The 27,915-nt window shown below is 42.3% G+C and overlaps 1 protein-coding gene across 1 annotated transcript in view; it reads right to left on the bottom strand.

Annotated features, from left to right (window-relative positions):
• Positions 1 to 25,881, bottom strand: part of LOC109485604 (myosin-16-like) — a 31,194-nt gene extending 5,313 nt beyond the window's left edge. The window contains exons 1-39 of the mRNA XM_019789290.1: positions 25,847 to 25,881; positions 25,177 to 25,239; positions 23,794 to 23,970; positions 22,791 to 22,934; positions 22,253 to 22,409; positions 22,014 to 22,041; positions 21,466 to 21,574; positions 20,688 to 20,780; positions 20,187 to 20,250; positions 19,203 to 19,304; positions 18,133 to 18,179; positions 17,115 to 17,304; positions 16,509 to 16,680; positions 16,067 to 16,163; positions 15,479 to 15,649; positions 14,853 to 15,048; positions 13,775 to 13,894; positions 13,203 to 13,267; positions 12,691 to 12,896; positions 12,177 to 12,312; positions 11,701 to 11,825; positions 11,175 to 11,322; positions 10,616 to 10,723; positions 10,258 to 10,434; positions 9,509 to 9,667; positions 8,856 to 8,942; positions 8,103 to 8,248; positions 7,537 to 7,684; positions 6,596 to 6,721; positions 5,875 to 6,081; positions 5,266 to 5,472; positions 4,300 to 4,530; positions 3,752 to 3,874; positions 3,072 to 3,197; positions 2,435 to 2,540; positions 1,742 to 1,893; positions 1,062 to 1,150; positions 510 to 711; positions 17 to 154 (exon numbers count right to left, since the gene is read on the bottom strand). Of these exons, the coding sequence (XP_019644849.1) occupies positions 17 to 154; positions 510 to 711; positions 1,062 to 1,150; positions 1,742 to 1,893; positions 2,435 to 2,540; positions 3,072 to 3,197; positions 3,752 to 3,874; positions 4,300 to 4,530; positions 5,266 to 5,472; positions 5,875 to 6,081; positions 6,596 to 6,721; positions 7,537 to 7,684; positions 8,103 to 8,248; positions 8,856 to 8,942; positions 9,509 to 9,667; positions 10,258 to 10,434; positions 10,616 to 10,723; positions 11,175 to 11,322; positions 11,701 to 11,825; positions 12,177 to 12,312; positions 12,691 to 12,896; positions 13,203 to 13,267; positions 13,775 to 13,894; positions 14,853 to 15,048; positions 15,479 to 15,649; positions 16,067 to 16,163; positions 16,509 to 16,680; positions 17,115 to 17,304; positions 18,133 to 18,179; positions 19,203 to 19,304; positions 20,187 to 20,250; positions 20,688 to 20,780; positions 21,466 to 21,574; positions 22,014 to 22,041; positions 22,253 to 22,409; positions 22,791 to 22,934; positions 23,794 to 23,970; positions 25,177 to 25,203 (5,106 nt within the window). The 5' untranslated portion in view covers positions 25,204 to 25,239; positions 25,847 to 25,881. The remainder of the gene's footprint in view (positions 1 to 16; positions 155 to 509; positions 712 to 1,061; positions 1,151 to 1,741; positions 1,894 to 2,434; positions 2,541 to 3,071; positions 3,198 to 3,751; positions 3,875 to 4,299; positions 4,531 to 5,265; positions 5,473 to 5,874; positions 6,082 to 6,595; positions 6,722 to 7,536; positions 7,685 to 8,102; positions 8,249 to 8,855; positions 8,943 to 9,508; positions 9,668 to 10,257; positions 10,435 to 10,615; positions 10,724 to 11,174; positions 11,323 to 11,700; positions 11,826 to 12,176; positions 12,313 to 12,690; positions 12,897 to 13,202; positions 13,268 to 13,774; positions 13,895 to 14,852; positions 15,049 to 15,478; positions 15,650 to 16,066; positions 16,164 to 16,508; positions 16,681 to 17,114; positions 17,305 to 18,132; positions 18,180 to 19,202; positions 19,305 to 20,186; positions 20,251 to 20,687; positions 20,781 to 21,465; positions 21,575 to 22,013; positions 22,042 to 22,252; positions 22,410 to 22,790; positions 22,935 to 23,793; positions 23,971 to 25,176; positions 25,240 to 25,846) is intronic.
• Between the last annotated feature and the right edge of the window lie 2,034 nt (positions 25,882 to 27,915).

The following is a 27,915-nucleotide window of genomic DNA, read 5'->3' as shown; positions in this document are numbered from 1 at the left end:
ATGTTGTTCCTGTCACCTTCCTGGCGCGGTCGGTGTCCTCCAGCTGCCTGCGGACCTCCTCGATCTCCGTCTGGATCGTGCTGCAGTACCGGTCCTTCAGTCCCACCTGGTCACGCATGTCACCGCGCATGCGGATAGTTTCGTCTAGGGTCATCTGCAAAGGTCAAGAAAACAAAGATCATCATCATCATCCACTATATTCAGCATTTGCAGTCGTAAGAAGACGTCATGCAGATGTATTTAGTCTTTCTTCATTTCTTAACCACTGTGTCTTCTTTTCGCGAGCTATCTGAGTTTCTTTCTTGTTGTGGGAGGGCCTAGCCCTCTGCGCTTCATGTCTCCCTTAGGAATGAGAATTTCAGGGCTTTTCTGTGCAGGTGTGTCTTGTGGCATTCTGAGGATATGTCCAAGCATATACCACCTGAGTTCCTCCAATTTTGGGGAGAGAGGTGTTGTGTTGCAGAAAGATGGTGCTAGCAAAATCAGTTGATGGTCAGTTGCGAATATACCTGAAGCTCCTGCAGTTGTGTGTGCAGTCTGCTCAGCAGTTTCTTGGCGTCGTTGTTTGCCCGTGTGGCGCCCTCCAGGTTAATCTCCAGCTCGCCCAGCTGCCCGCTCAGGACGTTGTTCTGCCGCAGTGCCTCCGCGCGGCCCCGCGACTCCACGTCAACCTGCTCGTTCATCTGCTCGATCGTGCGGTGGTGCATTTTGCTGTACACAAAATAATACGTGTTATGAGTTACAAACCAGCAGCGTAGGTGCAGCCACATGTAATCTACGGGGACCAGCTCTGAATGTAGAATGTTACCACAATAAGTATCAGTGCCTTCCATACTTGTACAGTGTATTATATACTAGTACGTAATCTATACAATAAAGTTGTAAAGTGATGGCTCTGTAGCATAGCATCTCGAATATATCACAATGTCAGCCTACAGGCCTTTCATTTCGGATGCTCTTGTTACGATATGCAAAAAAGCAAGTCATGTTCAGTTCTATGCTTAAACATTCCTCCTATACAATTTACCGTCCTAAATGTACAAAGACAATGTGGTACTCACATGGTTGACTCGAACTCCTCTTCCTTCTCGGCCAGGCGCCGGTCGATGTCCGACTTCAGTTGAGTCAGCTCCAGTTGGATTCTTACAACCTGTAATAGGACAACACGTGCACTAGATCTTTAATTACAAACATATCATCACAAAATGACAATGCACAATGAGTGTCACAAAAGGCAGCAAACGCAAAATTGCAAGTTTGGCTGTGGTTGTCTGGTGTCAGCTAGAGGTCGGCTACTTTTTAAAACATTCGGTGTGGCCTGGAGGTTCGGTGATTGTTGGCTGGTGTTCGGTAGTAGGTCATCAGTCTTTGAGGTTGAAATGTGACTCACATTTTGCTTAAATTCGATTAGGTTCGTATAGAAGGGTAGGCGTGGCCTAAATCTGGTCAGACTGCATCCGACCTTTAGCCAACCTTGCTTGGTTGGAGGTCAAGGATATTAAGTGCTCCCGACCTACTCCTAACCAGGGTAGGAGGGTGCTTGGCAGTGTTTGGGAGGCCATATGTGGCATTCAGTATGACAAGGTCTTAGATAGTGATACATTTCCTTGCTTGATCGAGCGCCCTCCAGTGCGTTGCAGAAGATAACGGTCAGACAAAACTGGCCCGTATCTATCGTACTATTAGTGTTACACAAGGTAAATGCATTTTATGGCCCTTGAAATGACGCAATCTTTCCCACCTTTCCTTGCTCGATCTCCAGCGCGCCCTCTGCCTCGTCCAGCGCGCTGCGCAGATCCTCCAGCTCCACCTCCAGACGCCGCTTGGCCTTCTCCGTCTCCGCCACCGCCCGCCCGCTGCCGGACAACTGGTCCTGCAGGTCGGAACAATCCTCTGGAGACAGAAAAGAAACGAATACGTAATTTCAAAATTAAATATCAGAAATGTTTAATAATACAATAAACTTGTATCAAACAGTTGTTGCATGAATCTCAAGTCTGTGTTATTTATTACCCTGCGTTATTATGTGACAGTTGTTATTTTGTACTGAAGGAAGACTAGCTGAATTGTGGATCCTAATAACGTCAAATTAAGTCGAAGTCATGACAAAGGGTCAGGGTCTAGAGGGACAACGTCAGTCTATAATGAATGCTAAAGAAACTGAAGTAAATATACTACTTGAGAGTGTATGAGGAGAGGTTTTGCAGTCGTAGCAAATTCTGTACGGTATGTCCTACCCTGCCTATATGCACAGGCCAGGTATGGTACGGTATGTAAACCTTACTGAAGTATTGTATACGGGCTATTTGTTTAAGTATATTTAGCATTGTAGGAAAAACTACTATGTTTTTGCACCCAACAAGCTCCACTATCTGTTATCACTGCTATATGGAGTACCAAACTGTAAGCTTAATGAGAGAAGTGATTCACGTACGGTGCAGAATCCTGGACTCCTTCCTCTGCATCTCTATGGCCTCGCTAATCTCCTCGATCATAGACCTGAGCTTCAGCATCTCAGCCTGGTGCGTTCGGCTCTCAACCTGGGGATTACAACAAGTTAGAATAAGTTAGAATCTAGTGTCTAGTAGTTGCATACTATATTGTTATCCACCCTGTTGTCCATCTTTTATTTCCATGTTACATGTACTTGCAATTAGCCTACGGGCAATAAACTTTCTAATCTTTCTATAACGTACTATTTTATGATTCTTTTAAATAACTGGATTTTGCTCATCAACACACAATGTTACATGTTAAGCAAGTGTGAGCCATGTTTGGAGAAAAACTGGTAAAAGTGATACACATATCACCGAATTACAAAAACCGGCACGTAAGGTGTGCGTAAAATTTTCAAATCATAAAGCATGCGTAAACATTCCGTTTCTTCCTTTGCGTGTACCTTTACTCATTCTTTAAGGTGAGTTTAAAGGTAGAATTGCGTACATTGCGGATCAGAGTTTTTGCTCTCAGCAGAAAGATGCTGATGACTACAGATCGAGCCAGGTCTGATTTAGTATGCGAAATAGGTAAAGTTCATCATAGGCACGGTGACGATAGTTATTTATACAGACCTGTGACCTCTCCAGAGTGATGGTGAGCTCGTCACACTTGGTCTTCCACTCCACGATCTGCCGGTCCACCAGCGTCTGCTTCTTCTCCAGCTGGGAGGCCAGAGTGTTCGCCTTCTCAACCTCAATCTGCAGGGGAGAGATAATAAAGCACATGGTTACATAGTAGTTCTCGTATCTAGAATCGTTCTTCATCCATAAACACGCTAAAGTATGATTCTGGTTGCCTGTTGCAAATCTATGCCTGATCCCTAACCTATTCAGGCATCGGACAAGATAGACACGTTTCTAGGTACGATAATAGTTTAAATCCATAAATAGCAACTTATTCAGACTGAGTGCAGATATTGTCATTTATCAATACCGAAACCGATCTAGCGATCTACCGAAGTAGATAAAGTTCTAACTTGGGTTAAACCGTGGTCAGCACTGACCGTATTAGCTCGTTCACGGCGATCTGAGATACAGGCCTCTATTTACCATCGCCAAATTCGTTCCGTGGACTTCACTATGCCTTGCTCATTGTAGTTATCTTCTGATGTAGTTTTGATTTGGAATGGGATACACACGGGAAATCTTATTTTCCCTTGTCCATTTATATTTTCTGTACAATAAAACTTACATAAATAAAGAGTGTATGCATTACTGCATTGCCTAAGTAAGAAGTTTCACAGATTACGTACATGGAAGTCCTCCACTTCTGCAGCCAGGCGCATGCGGGTCTTGTCCAGGCTCAGGCATCTCGCGTTAGCGGCGTCCAGCGCCTCCTCTGCCTCAGCCAGACGCAGGGCCATCTTCCGCTTGATCTGAGGGAAAATACGATTATTTTATAATAGTTGGTTTTGTTTGTTTAATAGGGATGCCCAACGGTGTATTCCACACTATTCTTCCTGGAGTGAATCACCCACTTTCAGATAGTAGTATTTAGTCTATCGTACACCGGGGCCCTTCCGAGGGACGTCCCTAATCGAAGCTAGAGACGCATTTCTATCTGAGATGGACACAAACCCACTGACCCTCCGGTCTCAAAATGGCTATGGGACTACCTTGACCTACCGTTTTACTAATGTCATCCATGAACAAAAAGTGCAGGAGAGAAGAATTCGACATTCTTATGGGATGCCCTCCCCATTTAACTTATAGTAACCGTAACACAAATACGAGTGAATGATGAAAAAACACAATTAGATAAGATACAAAATAATTCATGATTATTAGAATTCACACTCACATCCTCGGACTCCTCCATTTTGCCGGAAACCTCGCTCTCGTACTTGTTCTTCCACATGAGAACCTCGGCGTTGACCTTGGAGAGATCCCTCTGCGCGTTGGCGCGAACTTCCTGCTCCTCTTCAATAGTTTCCTGGAAGCGCTGCAGCTCTGCCTGCACGCTGCGCAGCTGGGCCATGGTGTTGTTCTTGGCCTTGATTTCCTCGTCCAGGGCACGCTTAGCTTCCTCAACCTGCAGGGAAACGTGAGTTACTAAAGCTTAGTAGACTAGTAGTAGACTAGTAGTAGAACAGTTAACACTGGAAGCGCTGCAGCTCGGCCTGCACAACTAGTGTGAATCACATTTACCGATCCAGCTTCTTCAAGACGTAGTTCATCATAGTCCTTTTCATCCTGGTGGACGTTTAGTTCACAGTTTGTGGACCTGACGGTAAGTAGCTCTGCTCCTGCTGGGCTTGTCACAGGTCCCACAATTTAGTACCTTTCAATAATGAACCCTGGGCTTGATATATCACATGCATTGTTCAGTTGTGTGCTTATATTTTGAGTGTGTCTAGAGTCTACCCGATTATTACTGAACATTGTGACAACAACTGAAACGTACCTGTGATTTAAGGATGGCCTCCCCGCGTTTGAGCGCGTTGTAGTTGGACTCTGACTCCTCCAGGCGTCGTGTCAGCTCGGAGTTCTCGGCCGTCAGACGGCATAAATAAACTGTATATTTGGAGTGTGTCTAGAGTCTACCCGATTATGACTGAACGTTGTAACAACAACTGATTATTAGTACCTGTGATTTAAGGATGGCCTCTCCGCGTTTGAGCGCGTTGTAGCTGGACTCTGACTCCTCCAGGCGGCGCGTGAGCTCGGAGTTCTCGGCCGTCAGACGGCATAAATAAACTGTATATGTGGGGTGTGTCTAGAGTCTACCCGATTATTACTGAACGTTGTAATAACAACTGAAACGTACCTGTGATTTGAGGATGGCCTCTCCGCGTTTGAGCGCGTTGTAGTTGGACTCGGACTCCTCCAGGCGGCGGGTGAGCTCGGAGTTCTCGGCCGTCAGACGCGTCTTGAGCGACTGCAGCTCGGAGATGATGTGCGTGTGCTCCTCGATCTTCACCGTCACGCTGATAAACGTCGACTCCAGGTGCTTGTTCGCCTTCTCCAGTTGGTACTGTAAACAGAAAGGGATCGTTGATGTACGATTAAAACGTGTAGACCTGATGTAACGTACAAGAATCAGAATATACGTCATGCATGCAAAAAATATCATATATCAGCGTTCGGGCTCTATATAGCATATAGAATATATTTGCAAAGTATTCTATATCTGATATCTAAAGGATTTTCCATTTACTTTCTAAGCATGGGCATACGCTGTTCTGGTAACCCGAACTTAGTTCAGTGAGTTTGATCTCTTGACAAAAAATTCCATCCTAGTACAAAACAAATGACTCATATGAGCATCTTTTCCTTCGACAATGTCTCTTGGAATAGGGTTCAAAACTCCGTTACAAAAATTTCTGTTGTAGCAAAAACAAAACATTGTTACAAGTCCTAACGTAAAGACACGTACCTTTTGCTTGGACAGCGCCTCGAACGTGATCATGAGATCCTCCGCCTCCCTCCTGAGCGAGTCCCGGTCCTTCTCCGCCTTGTTCTTCCCCTTCTGCAGATCGTCCAGCGTGTCAGACATCTCGGCCAGCACGTCCGCGTGCTTCTTCCTCAGGAGGGACACCTCAGCGTCCTGAGACGCCAGAGACTCCTCCAGGTCTCTCCGGATCTGGGAAAACAATAGAGTTGATACAAGACTTCATAACTGTTCGTCGTACAAATAAAGACGTATTATCAGATCGTCCAGCTGGTCAGACACTTCAGCGTCCTGAGACGCCAGAGACTCCTCCAGGTCCCTCCGGATCTGATGACAGAACCATCCAGTTAACATTGTGCACAGTTTTGCATTCCGAACTAGATCGAATAGTACTTACCACGGCATAAGTTAATTGAGCGATGAATTAATTGAGTTACATGGGCCATTAATTCTACCATTATCATCCTCTGTCCGGACACGAAATTGCAGATATTGTCCTGCTAAATAACCGAACAACTTTCAAAGCATAACATACGGAGACGCCTCCCTATTTTATGCTGTTTGAAACATGTGTCTATAACATGTGGTAATATCAGTGTGTTCACGTGCCTTTTATTTTATGTCAAATGGTGGCGTCAAAATAAGTTGAATGCATCATCACTTTCTCTATGTACTTTTTCTTTTAAAAACTTCGGTAGACAGTCACCTTCATGAGGTCCTGTTCGCGGCGCTTGTTCTTGTCGGCCTCGTTCGCGGACAGACCGGAAGTCTCCTCCAGTTTGCCCTCCACATCATCCAGCTCGCGCTGCAGGTCCGCACGGGAACGCTCCGACTGCAGGCAGGTACATGAAATAGGCATTAAATATTTTTTTTATTTATTTCGTTTATTCAGAATTGTAACATGACAATACAAAGTGTGCATTAGGCAGCAAGATAGCGTGCACACCTAACACATACCTGGACATATACACAAATAACATTATCTAATAAATCATAAAGTTATATACACAAATAACATTATCTAATAAATCGCACCTGCAATTTCAACAATCGATTTTATAACTGTACAGCAATTAATTGTTTGGTGTGGCTCAGCTGGAAGAAGCACAGAATCTTTTTGATTGGGCAATGAACGCGTGGAGTGCATCAGTAAGTATTGCATACCCTTGCAAACCAAAGTTCATTAAGCTTAGGATATTGGGTGTTTGTTTCTTCACATGCAAACATCTAAACACCACATTTAAACATCTTCCATAGAGCTTGACTCGAGTGCTGCTTCCTGCCGATATATGTAGCCAATGTAGGTGGCGCTTTTGCTGTCAGAGCAGAACTATTTTCTATGCGTTTACAATACCGGTGCATAGCACAATTGGTAAAGTGCTCGCTTTGTAACCGGGAGGTCGTGAGTTCAAACCCCGGCCGGGTCGTACCAAAGACTTTAAAAATGGTACACACTTCTTTCTCTGCTTAGCACTCAGCACATATGAGAAAGAGTGTAGGAAGGTCAAACACACAGCACTACCAGCGGACCAGCCCCCTGCTGTAGTGCATTGCACAAATGTAGGTCGCCCAAGGGCTACGAAATGGATATGGGCACCACCCTACGCTCTGCATAAGGGACTTTCTTTCTTTTCTTTTTTACAATACCTTGACTCGTGCTGATCTCTCCACTTCCATGTCGTCCCCGAGTTCGCTGATTACCCTCTGCATCTCCTTAAACTTCTTCGACAGCACGGCAGCCTGGCCGGCCTCGTCGTCACTGGCGGAGTGAGCTGCATTCAGCTCAAACTCCTTCCTGCAGGACAGAATTGGGGCAAGTAAAGGTTAGAAAGTTCTGAAGAAATACGATTTCCATTGCACAACTGACGGATGAGAATATTGCAAACCGGGATAATTACAGATCTACTATGTGGCATCGCATGGCGTGATGGTCAGAGAGCTGGCTCATGACCAAGAGGGTCCGATTTCGGTCCTCTGACGTGCCCTGATTTTTTCCCTTGGAAAAGGCACTTTACACCGCCCTGACAATTGTACATGTATACAGTGGAGCGACACCTACCAGCCTCGCAACTATTCTCACCTGAAGGTCCATACTTGGAATTTCTGGTGCCAATGTTAGGGCCCGGCCTTACGATTGCCGTACGTGTTAACAACGTGCCAAGATCTAGTTGACTGCATAACTGTCACTAAGAACAGTAAGAAAAAATTCCTACTTCTTGAACCTCTCCTCCAGCTCCATCTTGAGGTTCTCGGTCTCCGTGATCGAGTCCATGATCCTTTGCAGGTCGTTCGACACGCGCATTTTGACCTTCTCCACCTCCGTCACGATTCGCCGCTCGTGCGTAAGGTCGTCCTCAAGCTGGGGAACAGCAGAAAAGCGGTCGTTTATTCCGGTTATTTGAACCATCAAAACCATGCAGGAGTAATTGTTGTAAAAAGATACTACATACTTTCAACAACTCTTAAAAGATCTGCTGGGAGATTAGGGCAGACCATTGATGTAAGCCTTTGTCATTCGGCATGTTCGAGATAAACAAACATTTCAATGGCCTTCATGATTCATGACCAATTGTGGAATTTGGAAAGTGTGGTTTCATTATTCGTCTACGGCACAGCTTAGTCAAAGCAAGAGCATTATAGACATAACCTTCACTCCATACACACACACACACACACACACACACACACACGCACACGCTCGCTCACACATAGATACACACAAATACATACATACACTCACACACACACACACTCATGCATGCACACACACAGACATACATACACACACACACACACACACGCTCGCTCACACACAGATACACACAAATGCATACATACACCCACACACACACACACCCACACACACATACACACACACATGCACACACACACACACACACGCTCGCTCACACATAGATACACACAAACACAAACACACACACGTACACACTGAAATGTGGACCTACGTCGTCCAGGGTCTGCTCAAGCCGGATCTTCAGCTTGGACAACTGCGCGGCTTTCTCCTCTTCAGCGGCAAGGTCGTCAAGGGTTTGCTACGGGGGACAGAACATGTGAGTAAAGCATGTAACCAATGATTAACGGATTAAAACTATCGTACAAGCTGGGCAAAAAATGTTTGTAGGATAGAGAGTCTTTCGTTGTGTATCTTTAGATATTATTTGTATAATGTTTCCTTGAATACTATTCCATGTGTTTCGAAAAGAAAGATGAAACAACGGTTAACAGTATATAGACGTAGATGAACTCAGTGTTGTTATAATACATAGTTTTTTTTTGTATTGAGCGTTAGAATGTAGTATTTTTGTGCTCTACTCTATACTCCATGTTTTAGACCCTCTAGACCACATATGGTCACATGTGCATTCAGCCATTTGGGTAGGATCATTATAAAGATCCGTAAGACTGCAAGACTGTTCTAGGATGTTCTTGTTTACTTTGCGACCATAGTTAGGCATTTTGTATAGCTTTGCCTTTCCTGTCTTTGTTTGTATGTAAGTTGATGTTCTGCCTCATAGTGTGAGGCTGATTTTCTTACTAAAACTGTGAACTGTATAAAGATTCTTTCATTATACTGGAAAATATGGTTGTTTCTACTCACTGCGTTCAGCTCTTCCAGCCGCTTCTTCTCCTTGAGCAGGTGTGCGATCTTGTCCTGGTTGCTGGCGACCACGTCCTCCTTTTCTCTCAGGGCTTCCTCCTCGCCCTGTTTGCTCTTCTCGTGCTCGGACAGCTTCTGCTCCAGGTCCTCGATCTTTTTCTGTTCAACGAGAGAAAAAACAACAAGGGCCCATCACTCTTCACTCAACCGCGACAGGGGGCCTACATCATCTACCTTTGACCCAGTGTTGACGTCACACTTCAAAGAACCCACGTGGTAAGCCTCACTGGGTCAGTCTACTGGAGAAGACCAGAGTGACTGGTCGAGAGCACTGGTGAGAGAACTTTGTGTTGTATCTAAAGTTTTAACTCTAACATGTAACCACCAATACGGATAAACTTTTATGATAGGGAAGAAACATGTTGCGACTATCATTTTCACAAGTTTTGCCAAGTGTTCTCTTTTTTTAATGAAGAGTTCATTTTCAGCTGAACTGCCATCGAAACGGCTTTAGTTCAGTTGATTATCTCGAGGTGTTTCAACATGCCCATGTGCATGTATGACAGCAAGACACTCGACGTCCTGAAGCCTAGCATGCTTCTCTTAAGTGTCAAAGAAGACGGCCACGTTTCTAGCGAATGACAAAGCTAGCCGTTTCCTCCTTTGAGATCGCTAACTGTTGAAGCTGGCTATTTATATAAGAATATCTAAGTTGGAAAACTGAAGTCTATTCTCTGATAGTGCCTTACCTTCATCTTGTCGACCTCGGCCTGCGCCCTGTCCTTGCCGATCTGCAGAGTCTTGCTGCTCTCGCTGATGTCTTCCCAGTGCTCCTCCAGCTCCTTATGCTCGCTCTGCAGTTCGTTAAACTCCTTGGCCAGGATGCGGACGCGCTCTTCAGCCGCCTCGCGGACTACCGAGCCTTCCTGTTAGGACGGCGACGAAATAAAAATCTTAGTCTGTGTTACTTTACTTTATCTGGTCGCCCCTTTCTGAATTATTATCATAAAACTTGAGCTGAAGGAAGAAAACTACAAGTAAAACTGCTAGTAATCTGATACACAGAATATTACATATTCGTAAATACCTAACTAATGTAAATCTTACCGAAGAAAGCAGGTTCTGAATGTCTTCCTTTTCAGCAAGGATGTCGTTAATCTGCTTCTCCAGATCCTCCCTCTGCTTCCGCTTGGTCGTCAGAGCCTTCGCTGCTTCCTATTCGCAACGGTAAACCTTAGTTTACTATAATGAGTATCAAATTGGCCAGTCAGTATCCATTAGCCAGACACCTACCATACGGTGTGCTCTGTTAATTCTTACTCAGACACATTCATATGTATGGTGACAGGAGTCTAAATCCCTCCTGCTATAAAACTGCAACATGATGTAACCGAACACTATAGCTAGCTACCATGGTGATAGACTGTCTGGTTCAGGTCATTGACCTTTTTTTGTTTGGAGAAGAGGAAACTGAGCAAAAACAATATGTTTTCCTTCGGTAAACATAAACATCATAGTAAAATGACTACCTTTATATGCTTGTGGAATCGAATCTTAGTTAAATTTGAGTTGAATATGCCCTGACCTCCAGTTCTCTGGTCTTGACCTACCTTTCTATACTTCTGGAATCGAATGTGAGTTAAATTTGAGTCAAATATGCCCTGACCTCCAGTTCCTTGGTCTTGACCTCCAGCATCTCCTCAGCCTTGGCTCCGGTGAGCTGCGGTTTGATGGCTCCGTACATCCGGTACCAGCCGTCGTGACGCAGCTTGAAGAACGACCGGATGTTGCGCTGGATGATGTCACACGCTTGTCTGGATGGATAGAGGATAGACGTATGAGACCATCATCATCATCAACAGGAAAAAACAGCAACACAATTAACACAATTATCATAATCCACATCATTATGAAAATTATTTTCATCATTAACAGCAACAACATCAGCATCATCATGACCAAAAGAGCTAACGTTATAGCCTACACTAAGTAAATTGGGACTTACCCAAATTTTCGACGGATTTTAGACCCAAATTTTCGACCGACTCCGTCAGCCTTGTTCACAAGATCACATTAGTATGTATAGTTTAAGTATCACTGTTGTATTCTTTTTCCTGTCTATTCATGACCTGTACTTAGCTTTTTAGAGCACAAACGTACATTTAAGGTCAGTATCAGGTAACGCTGCGTACCTTCCTGCATACAGCTTCTCGAAGATAAACCTCTGCTTCCTGCCGCGGATGACGGACTGGATCCCGGTTATGGTGGCGTTGATCTTATCCTCTCGCATCTCCTCCAGCTTGGCCAACGTTCCGGCCTAGAGATGGGAGTAAAACGTTCAGTGTGAATCTTTATTGCTTTTTGCCAACAATGGGCAATTAAATGCAAATACATAACGGTAAAAGGACAATACAAACATAAATCAGAAAGAAATATGAAGAAAAGTCGACGATGTGTTGCCTTGCATAGACATTAATAAGCTATCAGGGAAAATAAATAGGGATAGATATACTCTTAATAAAAATACATGGATGCCTCAATGTTGAAAAATCGATGTAGAAAACCCATATATATTGGTAGTAAGTATCTGCTATATAAAGATAAAGATTAATCTATCATTTTAATTGTATGATCACCCATAGAGTGAAAGCATCCAACTTCACGTTACCTTGAAAAAGACTTTGGTTAAACCGATGCCGTAGGACGTTTTCGGGAGTCCTGTAGCCTCCAGCAGCAGCCTGGACGCCTCTTTTCCTTCAATGAAGGTCCCTTCAGCAAAGACTGATGCTGCCAGGATTCGGTATCTTCGGATGACGAGAGAGTTTATGGAAGCTTAAAGGTTGTCATCTCAAAAACGTTAAATGGAGGTCCCGTGTTTGGGGGAGACACTCCCCACGCAATTTAAAAGAACCCACCACACTTATATAGAAAAGAGTAGGGGACCTTCCTGGTGTGAGTGGTTCAAACTTTACTGAAGAGGTTAAAGTCACCTATTATGTCTATCCTTCCACAAATACTAAATGGATAAATAAATGAATAAAAAGAATCCCCTAAACAAATATCTTGCTTCAAAAGGTGCACACGTCAATTGGAGGTTTACTTTACTAATAGTCAGACGCACTTTAAACTTAGTAAACGCTAACTGTAACTGCTTGTGAAGAAACGTCGATGATTCGATGTACCTCTCAACCAAGTCAGAGAAGATCTGCTTGTTTGGAAATCCCTTCTGGCAGATACGGATACCCTCCAGTACGCCGTTACACGTCAGCTGGTTGTAGACCAGTGGGCCGTCGATGATGCCGCCGGTTTTCACCTCGTTGGGGATGATACAGCGCACAAAGTGGGGGTAGGTCTCGTGAAGGGTGTGCATCAGGTGATCCAGTTGTTCCTAGGAAGCAAACGTGTGGGGAGAGTATTGATGTGAGTCCCAATATCAAATGTGCATGTTCCCAGCAACAAACCATAGTTTTGGGGTCCCTTATCTACGTATGTTTAGCCACAGTCAAATTCCCCGTCCTTTTTTGGCGTACAATTTTCAAGACAACCGACCGTCAAAGCTCTACAATAACCTTTTCGCCACAAGGCTGCTGAATTCTGAGCGATAAACGCACGAAACGTCCTACGAATATCCGCAATATTTACTGTCGTAAACCGTCTGCAAGACGTGTGTGACAGCAACATACAAGTTCCTTACCCTGTGCACAGCAGACACAGTCATGAAGGAGCCTCCCTTCTTCTTCTTGCCGCCGCCCTTTTGCTCTGGAAATGAAAAAAATCTCTCGTCAAGCCAAGTATTAAAAGTGGGAAAAAAACGAGTACTAGCCGTTGTACGATACGACTAGTCGTATTTTTCGTCTGTATCTTGGGTAAGGTTTTCGATGAGGTACGGTTCTTGATAGTCTCCGTGTATCTAAGAACGTAGATTTGCCCGGACAAGGTACCTGATTCACGCACGCAGACTATGCAGAGCCGTGTCAGAGTATGTCTCTGGATAAAGCGCGGTTCTGGATAAAGCGCGGTTCTGGATAAAGCATGGTTCTGAACAAAGCACGGTTCTGGATAAAAAACGGTTCTGGATAAAGCGCGGTTCTGGATAAAGCACGGTTCTGGATAAAGCACGGTTCTGAACAAAGCACGGTTCTGGATAAAAAACGGTTCCGGATAAAGCACGGTTCTGGATAAAACACAGTTCTGGATAAAGCACTGTTCTGGATAAAGCACCGGTTTCTGGATAAAGCATGGTCTGGCCATACACTGTCCACTTACCAGCCTGTTCCTCCGCAGTCAGGTAGTCCGCCCAGATGTCACTCAGCAGCGCGTTCTTGGACGCCTTGAACACCTTCACAGCAGTCTCGTTCACAGGGTCCTTGTTCTTCTCCAGCCAACCTGTTTATTATAATAGATAAGTTCCCAAGCTTTAGACATTTAGACAAAATAGAAAAATTCGCATTCCTTATGAAACTTGACAAACAATGTATCATTAGCCCAATATGTTCTTACATCTTTAACTGCCTAAAGAAGCGAGAAGTTGAAGCTGTAAATAGTAGACCACATTAGTATGTATAGTTTAATATATTGCTGTACTCTTTTTCCCTGTATATACATGAGCTGTACTTAGCTTGTTAGAGCACAAGCGTACAATAAAGGACTTTCACTCATTATTTATTGTTTATTGTCAGTTTGCACTAAAAAAACACATCAATATGTAATTAATTATGTACAACGAATGTGCGGGACAACCGATAAAACCTAGGGGTATTTCAAGAAGGTTCACCGTATATACCATTTTTTAGAATCACTTTTCACATAGTACGAAGAAAATGAATTTGCATCAGTCAAATCTTAAGTTGTACCTAGCATGAAAGTTCATCCGTGTTGGTACAGAAATAATGACGTGTACCAACCCTGAACAGAGACGGGGGGCGACACAAGTTATCTGGCACGTATGGCCCGCTACTACGTACGGTCACGTGTCTCTGATGTCGCGTTCCAAGAGTAGACGGATCCATTCCGTGGACAAGGTTGATGGAGTCAACCAATTTTTTTTTTATTCCAACATTTCATGACTGGACATGGTGACGGCACACTTAAGTTATATCAACTTATTTTATGCCGTCACCAACGCAGAGGACAAATACTGACAGGACAATACTCTTTTTCACTTGAGTTAAGTGAGGAAAGTCATGTAAAGTGCCTTTCCCAAGGGCACAAGATCGGTGGCATGTCAGGACTCGAACCCGGGACCTCTGGGTTCCGAGTCGAGCACCGAAAATTTGGGGCAAGACCCATTTCTTTAGTCTAAGTGTTGGAAGTTAAAGCTTACTCTTTATTTCTTAAGTTGTACCTGTCACGTTGTACCCCACCGGCCCGGCGTAGTGTCCCAGCTCGAAGTGAGCCTCGTACTTCTTCTTGCTGGGCTTGGGCTTGCCGTACTTCGGGTTCTTCCCGAGATGCTGGCCGTTCATCTTGTCCAGGTAGGTCTTGTCGCTGGCCTTGGGCATGACGCACTCTTCTTCCAGCATGGACAGGATGCCCATTTTCTGAACAATTAAAAAAATATAACATTACATATTATACATGGGTGAAGGTTAGACATCCAGGTAATAAGTTACTCAAGCAACTGGGTATGATTTTGACCGTTTCCAAAATCATATCCAGTTGCTTGAGTAACTGTTTTTGGCGAACACTACATATTATATGGTTTATATTATATAGCATTACATGTGTCTATACTTGAGCACGATACTTAGGAGGCCTTAGGGTCTAAAGAGTTGATTTTCGTAAACCACAGTGTGATGAAAATACTTTAAAGATCAGTTACGTTTGGGGCGATGTTTAAACATAGCTCAGTATCAACGGGACGAATTACAGACTATTGAAAGTCAGGCCTACATTGCTCCTGACCATTAGGAGATTTAGGACTAGCTCCTGTCGTCTAGAAAAATTAGTCAGTCACGAAAAGACAAGAACCTTCTCGATGAGATCCAGGCAAGCCTGCAAGTCCATGCCGAAATCGACGAACTCCCACTCGATCTGCTCCTGCTTGTACTCTTCCTGCTCTTGTACGAACATGTGGTGGTTGAAGAACTGCTGCAGCTTCTCGTTGGTGTAGTTGATGCACAGCTGCTCGAAACTGTTCAGCTGCAAACAAAGTAAAATGATGATTGTATTTCGCCCAGATTTGTAATCTTAACGTTTCCCACTTTTGTAAGTCAAAATGCAATCGTACGAATCGAGTGTTTTTGTAGGCATTAACGCATTCCTCCTTTAAGCCCTGCTTTGTGTCTAAAATTTCTATTTTTCAAGAAACAGTGACCTCCAGTTACCGTAACCTATGGAGCATTTGTAGATGGTGACAAAGGGTAAGGGCCATAAGGTACAATATTTTAACCACGTATGGCAACGACAATGTAGGGTATGAAGCATGCACGTCGTTCTGCTTAAAAAAACACCAAAATCATAACGATATTAAAAGTAATTTTGTCTGTCATTCTGTGATCCTTCTCTAATGCTGTGAATTCCCTACGACTGAAATATATGTTTGTTTGTTTGTTTCACCTCGAAGATCTCGAAGCCGGCGATGTCCAGCACACCGATGAAGTAGGCGCGTTCTTTGTCCGTCTCCAGAGTCTGGTTACACTTCTGCACGATGAACCTGCAGGTCATGGAAATCTTTATAGCTTAAATTCATAGCCATTCTACGACTTTCACACAAAGCCAACAAACATTGTTGAATAGACAGCATTTATTTTATGCACAATCGTCATATGTGTGTCAGTGTGTGTATTTATGCGCGCGCGTGGTGCGGGTGTGTGCGCTTGTGAAGGCATTTGTTTGTTTGTTTGTTTGTAATTAGATTTTAAAGAAAAAAGGCTCAATTCCTTTCCAATCGTAAACGATATATGAACATAGACTTTTGTCCCTGACCTCTTCCCTTAAGCTATAACCTCAATAAAAGCGAAATGCAGGCCGATTTATGTATTTTATAAATATGGCTCACCTGAAGACCCTGTCGTAGACGGACTTGGACAGCGCTCCCACGGCGTTCAGGCACTGGTCGGCGGTCTGGCCCTTGGTGACGAACTCCGCCCCGACCTTCACGCGAGGCTTGCAGATCGCGTTCCCGAACTCGTCAGGATCGATGCCGAACAGACGGCCAACCTTCTGCATCTCTGTGGGAAGATTATGGGAAAGATACCTTTTTTAAGGTTGCAGACTACTTTTTAAGATTTGACATTGCGTTATTTAGGGCACACTTCATGGGGTTCTCTAGATCATAATCTAGCTTACAATAGGCTTTTTTTTCCTATTCCACAATTTATTACAAGACACACATGACGGCACACTCAAGATTTTTTTCAACTTATTTTATGCCGCCATCAACGCAGAATAGCACATAAACGGACAACAGACATACTCATTTTCACCTGAGTAAAGTGAAGAAACTCGTGTTAAGTGTCTTTCCCAGGGGCACAATACCGGTGGCTTGGCAGGATTTGATTTCTTCTTTCCGAGTCGAACGCTCTGTCGTTACGCCACATGACCCCACATACAAAAGACTTGTATCCACAAAAACGTTTCTGCAGAGTGAAAATATTTCCCCTACCCTCGATGCTCTCCAGCTCTCCCTGCTCGCCCCTCTGTGCGAATCGGCTGTTGCCGAACCAGAGGATGGCTGAGCACATCTTGTAGATGTTCTCCTTCTCGTCGGCCTTAAAGTTGAGGATGTCAAAAGCCTCGTCCGTGGCGCGAAACTCTTCCCCATCATCCAGCCCGGCTACGTCGTAAACTCCCTCCTGCACAGAAGACAGTCAGGCATAGGATATCTTAGTCATAGGACATATCTTAGTGCTTCGATGAAGGTTAGACATCCAGGTAATACGATACACCAAAAAGCAGCTACTCAAGGAACTGGATATGATTTTGGAAACGGTCAGACGTTTCAGCTAGTATCCACTAGCTTTCGTCAGTGACTGAGAGACCAGAGGAGAAATTTTTGGTTTTATGATGCTTTTTATGATGAACTCCCTCCTGCACATAAGACATAAGAAAATTATAAGCATTCGGCAGACTAAAGAAATATGAATTATCGTTAATTGAAAGTGATCGTGATCCCGAAACAGTTCTAGCTCACTGAAGAGCTAGTCTCCCACTGGTCATAACAGAGAAGACAGACGCTATGTACAGTATTTACAGGTTCATTGTACCGGGGAAATTCCACTAGCTCTTTTCCACAAGCACAATGAACAGTGGACTATGGCTTAATATCCCATCCTAAGGACTGCGACCCTTTCCAGTAGCGTGCATGTCGGGTGAGAGACAACAGCCGGGATTTTGAATCCCAATATCTTGTGCTAACCATTGGACTACGCACGCTACGCTAATTTACAATGCAATATCAAATTTGCTAGGAAGATTAAAGACTTTAAAAGAATCAAGCATGAAATAGAGTAATATGTTTCTGCTAACACTTACCAAGTTATTTTCTTTAGTTGAGTTATTCGTTGTTACTTTTTAGTTCAAGTTCAATCAATATAACATCATTTATAATTTACAATGTCAAAATTACAGAAACCTAATTGCAGATGTATATACAATTAAAAGGTACAGGTTGAATCATTTACCTTCACGAACTTGTAGAACGATGGTTCTTTCTTCAGCAGCATGCGCTCTGTGTTCCAGGTAGATGAAAACGTGGTCAGTGAATTTGTAAAAGATGTTTTATTTTGTAAATTTGAGATTGATGGAAGATGAGCAACGGGCATATATGTATATTATCTTTTATCCATTGTTTATAACGGAAGAAATGCTAAGGTCAAAATTCCTAACCCGACGCTCAGAAGTTTCCGGTAAAAAAAACTACTTATGAGCAGTATTTGTGTATATTCTTGATATGAAGTGTTGATTTTTCGTTCATGCAAACAGTCCTTGCGAGCCAAGGATTTGGAAATGTGACCTCAGCATGAAATATAGTAATATGTTTCTGCTAACACTTACCAAGTTATTTTCTTTAGTTGAGTTATTCGTTGTTACTTTTTAGTTTCTCAATCACTTTACTTAACACAAAGTTACTTTCATCTCAAAACGCAATCAAAACGTCTATGACGTCAAACTCGTGCGTCATGCGTCACGTCTGAATCATGTCAATCAGTAAGCTGACGTCATTCGTTAGTAGTCTCCACCAGAATCCTTTGCAGGCTGAATTAATAGTAGAATTCGAAATCGGCCTAAAAAAAGGATGTAGCTGACCAGGGGAGTTGGCCAGCCATTCATTCTTTCCTAAAACTATCGCAGAGTGGGACTCGCTGTCACCTAGTACTGTAGGGGCATTGTCATTAGATAGCTTTAAACGAAGTCTATAGTTAGATCTTCAAGGGTTAGGTGTAACAAGTCGATCGGTTTAATGTAGCCAACTGCCGCCGCACTGCGTGTCTGCGAAGCTGGTGTGTTACGCCGAAAGGCGGTTATACGTATACAGATACAGATACAGATAGAGGGTACAGTTGGCCTGCGTAGGCAAAGGAGTTTGCCTGCAAAGGAGTCTGGTGGAGACTAGTTCGTTAGCTGTCACACCGAGTTAGAGTCTCCCATGAGTCAATTCGTTTCACACGTCATGCGTCACGTCCAAATAAGGAGAGTCATTCGGCCAATGGGAGGGCAGGCAGGGCATCAGCTGACTTTTTGGTTCTCTTACCTACAGTGCCCGGGATACCATTCGACATGAGCTGAAAGAAAATATGGTAGCCTCGCTCCATTCCCGGAAGCTGGGCGATCACGCGAGATTTCTCGAGAAGATCTGAAACAACACGTCATGTCACGTCATCGTTACGTCACTGGTCCATTGGCTGATGACACTGATGACTTACCAGTGGTTCCTGGAACCCCGTTCGAAAACAGCTGGAAAAAGATGTGGTAACACCGCTCCATTCCCGGAAGCTGCTTAATCACGCGCGACTTTTCCAGTAAGTCTGAAACCAACAGTTTTGTTGACCCAGAAATACAACAAAATCCGCCACGCATTCCGTGCCCATTCTTCTCTTTCACAGAGCATCAAGTATAATACTTGTAACAAAAAACAGCATGAAAGTTCAGTTGTGTCGGCACAAGTCATTATCAAATAAAGAATGAGCTTTAACTTCCAACACGTAGAAGTTAAACGAAATCTAAGTGTTGGAAGTTAAAGCTTAGTCTTTATTTTATTGTAGAAAAAACATATATCATTGTTGGAAAATGCATGAATGAGGCTTTAAGTTTACTGAAAAAAATCTCTTGATATTTTGGTTTTGGCTTTGCAGACTGAAGACGTAGCACGGAATGAATGGTTTCAGTTTCTGCATAATTGAAGCAGCGCTAGCTTCTTTTTTATACCTTGAAGCGGTGGGCAATTTAAAGAGCATCGTGCCAATAGAAGTGAAGAAGATTCGCTTAAAAGCGCGGATGCTGCAGTTTGCATAATTACCACATACCTGACACTTTATACATACAGTTTACACGTGTATAGAAAAGTCAGCAGTGACATGTTTTAGATTTATCAAATACTACTTACATTGTAGCAACTACTGGTGCAGCACTATATGTGACAATATCATAAGCATCTTTGCTATTTCTTTTCTTTTTTGTTAATATTTGAATTTAATTTTTTTCTGTTTATATGGAGCTGGTGCTAAAGGTTACTCACAAGTCTCGATGTCGCCTCCGGCCAGAATACCCCTCTGGTCGAAATGGATTCGGATGAACTTTCCCTGAAAGAGGACAAGAGACGCGCGATATCAGACTGGGGAAAGCAAGCGTAATACTGAGGATGTGAATTAATTGGCCTTTCTAAGCAATGTAACTCATGTTTCTTCTATCCTAGTACTTCAGTTATCTAACAGTACATTTGGCCCATGTACATGTAGGGCGTGAATATGCAATAAAGTTCATTGCCACTGTCAATACAAAATGCAGCTCTTGAACAAATAAGGCAAGCGAAATAAAGATAGTGTGTTCCGAAATGGCCACTAATTAGAAGTCAGAATTAGAATTTGACCTTCTTACTCGTTTTTTATTGCTCAGGTAATGACTTTGACTTGTACATGCTTGGGCATAAGGCACAGATTATCTTTCAAATCCACCAATTCATTCTTATCAAAAAGTTGTAATGTCTTTTTAGCAAACTAAATTCTCGGCGTTGACTTACGAAACGGGAGGAGTTGTTGTTCCTGACAGTCTTGGCGTTACCGAAGGCCTCCAGTACAGGGTTGGTCTGCACGATCTGGTCCTCAAGGGTGACCTAGCAGAAACAAGTAGATACGTTTATCATACAATAAAAGCCGTGTAGAAGCCATGTAGTAACAACAGGGCAACAGGGTAAGCGGGGGTTGTTGATTTGGTATTGTAAGATAAAAAGTACTAAGTGACATTCAAATTTTGAAATTAGATTTTAATGATCCTTTGAAAATTTAAACATTCTACAATTCTAGTCCACAGAGATGGTTATCATGATATTTTGACGATAAGATTTCTTCTTACAGAATTATATGAAGAAAAGCAGAATTCTTAACTCACAGCCAAAATTCTGACAAGAGTCGACGTTTCGATGACCGTCTGTCAGTTAATCAGGGCATAATCATAATCGCCTTGATTTAGACAACAGTCGGTCATAGAGACATCAGCTTTTGTTAAACAAGTAGTTAGGAATGTAGAACGTTTTATACTATTTATTCAAAAGTTCACAAACATGACACTATTCACGGAAGACTTACATAAATGTTGCAAGGGCAAGAGCCGAGAACGAAGAGATATTTTACGCTGTATCTTCTTAGCAGAGCTGCAAATTTAATGATGAAACCCTTCGAAATTCTAAACCTTCTAGAATTCTATTCAACAGAACTGTATGAAAGTTGCATCGTCTTTATATGGAGTGACATATATTTTGCAAAGATGAAGGCCGAAGACGAAGATATTTCGCGATGTACCTTCTTGGCGGACGGGTCGGCGTCTCCGGCTGTCTGGCTGGCACCGACCAGGGCGAAGTAGGCGATAACCTTCTTCGTGTTCTCAGTCTTACCGGCACCGGACTCGCCGCTGATGAGAAAAGGTGTCAAAGCGATCATGGTTAGTGTAATCTAGGCGTCTTCTTTACCATATAGTCTCATAATAGCTAGCGTAGTAGTAGAAGTAGAAGTAGAAGTTTTTCCAGACAGTTGTCACCTGTCTTCTGTTAATGTATTGCAATGGGTAGTATACTTGATTGTAAAAGCAATTAGCCTTCGGGCATGATTTTGCAAATAAAGTTTTATTAATGCCAATAGGACACACTTCACCCACATTTTTTAGTGGCGAAAAGCAGTACTCTTGGAGGTCTGAAGATGTCTGATAGGCATGGAAACGTCAGCAGGGGAGAGATATTTCTAGTTGCTTAAAAAGACACCCCCAATATTCAATCGTAATTATGTATTTCCATACTAGGTGAACATCTGAAATATGTTGTACACATGTATATGGTGTACAAAAGCATACTTACGTGATCAACATAGACTGGCACACCCTCTCTGTGAAACAAGAAACAACAAAAGATTTTATGGAAAATCTAACAATTTGAACAATGTAGCCAATTGTACTTCAGAAGACAAACCCTGGCTAACATAAAGAAATCCAGTTGAATATCTGGCACACTGCAGGCACAATTAAAAGCGAAGTGCAACCCAAAAAGCACACTGCATGTAATTGTAAACTCGAAAAGAAAGTGAATGAAGTGCGTACCGCCCCTCATGTTCATGTAGGCTCCATCAGCCACAGAGAACAGGTGAGGCGGGACCTCCTGCTTCCTCTTGCCGCGGTAAATCTTCACCACGTTCTCTCCGTAGATCGGCAGCCGCATGAACGGGTTGATCACCACGCAAAACAGCCCAGAATAGGTCTGCAAGGGAGGATAAAATATGTACCAAGTGTTACGTAGTGCCACTGTCGTGCTACTGTAGCGTTACTGTAGCGCAACGGGTTGATGACCACGCAGAACAGCCAAGAATAGGTCTGGAGATGAAAATATAGAGTTACTGTGATGTTTTTGTTAATTTACTGTAGTGTTACTGTAGTTCTACTGTAATGCTACTGTAGTTCTACTGTAGTGTTACTAATGTGTTCCCGCAGTTATTGTAGCGTTACTGTAGTGTTACTATAGATAGGCGTTACACATGATTTGTTTCCTATAGGCTGTCCTAGAGTGGAACTCGGTGCCATCAAGTACAGTACGAGCATCCTCTCTAGATTGTCAAACTCATAAAGTATCCCGGATACGTACATAGATCAGGGTGTTGACGTAGCGCGTGCGCAGATTGTTGATGACGGACGCCTCGTTCAGAAACGTCATGTTCACCATGTCCTCCGCGCATGCGAACTTGGGCGGGTTCATGTCCTGGATTTGACCGGCCTTCACCGTGATGGTCTGAAATTAAAAAAAATATCATCGTTAAATTTCAACATTTTCAAAATTTCAACCTTATCAAAAAGTCAACATTGTCAAATTTCAACATTGTCGTTCTCAAAAAGACAACGTCAAAAATGTTACATTGTCAAAATTTTAACATTGTCAAAAAAGTCAACTTTGTCAAATCTCAACATTGTCAAAAATCCAACCTTATCCAAAAAGTGAACAATGTCAAATTTCAACACTGTCAAAAATTCTACCTTGTCAAAAAATTCAACGTTCTCAAAAAGACGTCAAAAATGTTACATTGTCAAAAATGTTACATTGTCAAAAATTCAACATTGTCAAAAATTCAACATTGTCAAAAATGTATGTGTTTAAAATTTCATTGTCAAAAATTGAAACATTGTCGAAAATTCAACATTTTCAGAGATAAAACACTGTCCAAAATTCAACATTGTCAAAAATTTAACATTGTCAAAAGATTAACATTGTCAAAAATTTAACATTGTCAAAAATGTTAACATTGTCAAAAATTTGACATTGTCAAAAGATTATTTAACATTGTCAAAAGATTAACATTGTCAAAAATTTAACATTGTCAAAAATTTGACATTGCCAAGTTTCAACATTGTCAGAAATTTAACATTTTCAAAAATTCAACATTCTCAAAACCTTAACATTCTCAATAATTCAACAGTACCAAATGATTTTACATTTAGGTCGAATTGGCACCTAAATATGTGTAATAAAATTCAGTTCAGCTTAAAAAATCTAACGAAAAAAAGGAGATGTGCAAATTCTACTCAACGTAGTTAAAGCTTATCAAAATATAAACAAAAAATAAAAACATCAAAATAAGAGAACAGCCACTCACATTGCCGGTCCTGGTGGTGACCGTGACTTGGTCGCCCTTCTTGGCCTTGATCTCGGCCTCGATAAACACTTCCTGCGCATCGGGAACCCAGCAGTTCTTCTTGGCGTCGTAAGGAGCCGACCGCAGCTTCTTCATGTCCTCGGGGTCTCCGTAAAGGAAACGCTCCGAGGGCTGATCCTGTGAAAAAAAAATTTTGTATGATTTTTTTTCTATGTCAGCTCTCACTCAGCATTAGCAGACAGGCTGCCTAGACAGACCGCTGTCAGAGTTTTGCGCTGAGGAAAGAATTAACTTCACATTGCAATCTCTGTCTGTCCCTGATCTTAGCGATCTCCCTCGGAAGATTGTTCCAAAGTTTAACAGTTTCTTATGGTTGACGGTGTGGGAGATTTGATAATGTAATTCAACATTTCCATCATTGTATTATTATTGCTATTCAATATCGTTATGATTTCGTTATCATTTTTTATCATTATGACCATTATTATTTATTCTATCCTAATATTATTGTTTGTATGTACTGCATGTATCATGATGACAGGGGGGGGGGCGATACCGACTTCCTACAACCTTTGACCCATCGATGACGTCACACGTGCATAAAGCCATGATCCTAAACGACTGATTTAGATAGCTAGGGACTGGGTAATTCAGTCGAAAATATTGTCTATTCATAAATTTATTCTGTTGGTACTTGCCACGAGAAATATAACAGTTCGGCAAACTTGTGATGCTATGGAGTACGTACTATAAATTATCAATCCTAATATCAAGTAAAACTAAGAATCTAAGGCACTCCGAACCCACATGACCAAATTTGATGCGCAGACCTGGCTCTGGTATCAAAATAACCCCTAGGTTCTCAAGGGAAAGCCTTAAGAATGTAACGTAATATCCAGGCTATCTCTCTAAGATCGCTGCTTCTTCTATATTAGGAAGTGAGGCTACGCTGCTATACAAGACCAAATAACAGCCCTCCTTAAAAGTGATTCCGTTGTAAGAAGAAGATATACCATTTAGTAGTTGTATACTCTTAGTAAGCATAAAACTACAGTATTTTAGCTTAAGGGGAAGTCTGGTTAACGTTTAATCAAGAGTCATTCCTACTTTTCTCGGCAAGTGTTTAAGGCTCCTTAAAAATCTACCCGATGAAACTATGTCTATGGAATTGGTATCTGCACATCAGTCTAAATCCGCAAGTAATGGCATGCAAAATTTCACCGTTTTTGCAGTCAAGGCAGTCGATATATAAATACATTTTTGTATTCAGCACCATCCGCCAGGGCATTTTCTTGAGTTAAGTACTAGTATTTTATCCATTGTCACTTAACTACCCCCCCCCCTTCATTAGTGACTTGTCCCGTAAGTAAAAGAATTACTTACCATCATGGAGGGTCCGTAGGCCGGCATCTTGACTTAGCGGGGAGGCTTCACCACACAGACTGACTGGGGCAGGAACAAACAGCGTCAATGTCAAGTCTTACATCGAACTTTCATGGATAACAACCAAGGTTGCATTTTCTTTAGCAGAGGGAATTATACCTGAGTTTTCCAAATGGTAATAAGGCTTGTGTTCTTCAAGAACATACTTCACTTGTATCGTTTAGTGAAATCAAAAGTCGTACAGCTAAGGATTTTATCAATCATGTAAAGGAAGCAAATATCATACATTTGTGATATACTCAGCTGAGGGTTTTCCTTGCAAAATTTGTACGTACTTTGTTCTTTACTTCCTATAACAAGTTCACAAGAATATCTCTAGCAGGTATCAACCTAGAATCCTTAGTATCAAAGTCTGTCCAAGACTTATATCAAGAAAGAACGAACTAAACAGAAACAGTATGTATTAAAAGAAATGAAGCTGTGGGGTTTTCCTTGCAAAATTTGTACTTTGTTCTTCACTTACTATTCTCTTTTTCACAAGACGTTCCCTATCAGGCATCTTCCTAAGATGTTGTCTAGTATCAAAGTCTGTCTAATCCTTATAGCAAGAGAGAATGAACAAAACAATGTGTATTGAAAGAAATGAGGAGGTCGAAAGCAAGATACTCACCAGAAGAAGAGGACAGGCTGTGTGCAGAAAAGGGCGTCTCCGCAGGTTTTATAGGCGAGAATGTAGCCAGCCCCTCGGGTGTAAGATTATGCACTATTATTAGTGTAATCTCAACCTGCCATCAAATCGTATATGGTATGTTCTATCCACAAGCAGAGCGAGTAACGCTATCTGCTATCATATGGTGATGGTGTAGCCTAAAATGCGTTCAAGTTTGTACTAACGTTGCTGCTTATCTTAAACGTTTGACTTTAGACTTGATATTTACGGAGAGTAATGGCTTGTTTATGTTAGAGATTTGAAGAAGAGTACCCTCTTTAGAAACACTCCACATGTGGGGTCGTGTGGAGTAGCGGTAGTGTGTTAGGCCTTGAACCAAGAGGTTCCGGGTTCGAATCCTACCCGATGCCACCTATCTTGTTCAAACATTACAGTCTGGTCTTACGCAGCTTGCACTTACATGTACAAAACTGGTGTGTTGTGCCTAAAGGTGATTTACCGGTTATACGAAACAAACAATCTTGTAATTCAACCCATTTCGCAAAGTTCCAGGCTTGCGTCGTCAGAAACTATATCGTTGTGTTGCATATTTATTATCCGATGTATATTTCATTTATATTGGGTTTTAACTTAATAACATATGTGTTTTGTTAAGGGTAAGTGCTAGCACTTACACTTAACTTAGTGGTAAGTGGCAGTCCTAAGTAAGTAAGTGGTCAAAGTAAGCGTTAAAATAACTTGCTACTTGCGCCAAAATCCTTTTCCAAAATCATATCCAGTTGCTTGAGTAACTGCTTTTTGGCGTATCGTATTACCTGGATGTCTAACCTTCATCGACGTTACTTGTTACTTGAGTTGGCTACCACTTGTATCTCTTTCCTTAATCAGTGCATTAACTATGTAGGTTTCCTATATGTTTCCTACTCATCCAAAATTTTACCGATTCGTAAAATATTATAGTAATTTCTTTAAGATTACGTTCTGTTGGTATTGGTATAGAATTAGGTCCACTAGTACTGAAGTATGAAGTTACTTAGCAGGGAGGGCTTCCTTCGCTTGGTTGTTAAATGCTACGAGCCGCCCGGTTAAGCCCTGCCTGAACACCCCAACAGCCCTAATCATGTAAGACTGGATACCAGGCTACGTGCCCCCGGGTTCCTCGGTAAGCGTTCCTGATTTCTTATCTCTCTTAGGCTTATCCAATGCCCAAATCGGGTCAGCAGACGGCGGCGGGCTGAAGGTCTATTATTGTACAGACCTGCATCAGCAGGCCGGGAAGAATTAGTTTCGCTCTATTCAACAAACTTTTTTTTTCGAAAGCACCGTCTCATCGTCTCAAAAGACCTAATATCTAACAAAATTCATAATTTGTTAATTCATAATTACTAGATCTAATGCAAGACGACCTGCATTTGGTACACGAAACTACAATATGTATTTTTTCATTCATCTTATTCCCACATGAAAATTCAGAATAGATACGGCTAGAGTACTGTAGTCAGGAGTAATGGACCGCCTCCCATCAGCCTGGTACAAATTTCCAGGTTGCAGACTACGGTTGAAATACTAAGAAGTACACGACGGTCTATATCTAGCCAGCTGCGTGCCATGCCCTGAGGCTACCTGGTACTTCATAGCTACAAAGTTACGTGGTATACCCAGTTGTACTCACTGTCAAAATGCCTTCACTACTTTGGACTACCCCACTGCCAGGCAGTACTTCGAAAGACAGAATTTGTGTTACGCCGAATGTCGTTTAAACTAGAACATTGATCAGTTGAGATTTGGTAACAATATGTAACCTATGTGTAATAATAATCTTGTAGGTGCAATGCAGGGAAAAGAAAGACAGGGACAAAGTTACTTTTTCAAACTTTATTCCTAATATGCCAACAAACTTGCAAACAAGATACAGGGAAAAATTCAAAACGTTTACTCCTCGCACATACGGCAAACACCATGTTTAAAGATCGTGTACTTCAAGTCTTTCTTCGTTGTACAATGGTTTACTCAATATATAGTGCGTTACGATGTGCGTCTGAACATCTTTCTCATTGAGAGTTACACCA

Source organism: Branchiostoma belcheri, unplaced genomic scaffold (genome assembly GCF_001625305.1).
Source record: "Branchiostoma belcheri isolate BF01 breed outbred unplaced genomic scaffold, Haploidv18h27 scaffold77, whole genome shotgun sequence".
Taxonomy (NCBI): domain Eukaryota; kingdom Metazoa; phylum Chordata; class Leptocardii; order Amphioxiformes; family Branchiostomatidae; genus Branchiostoma; species Branchiostoma belcheri.
This window is presented reverse-complemented; position numbering and strand designations above follow the sequence as displayed.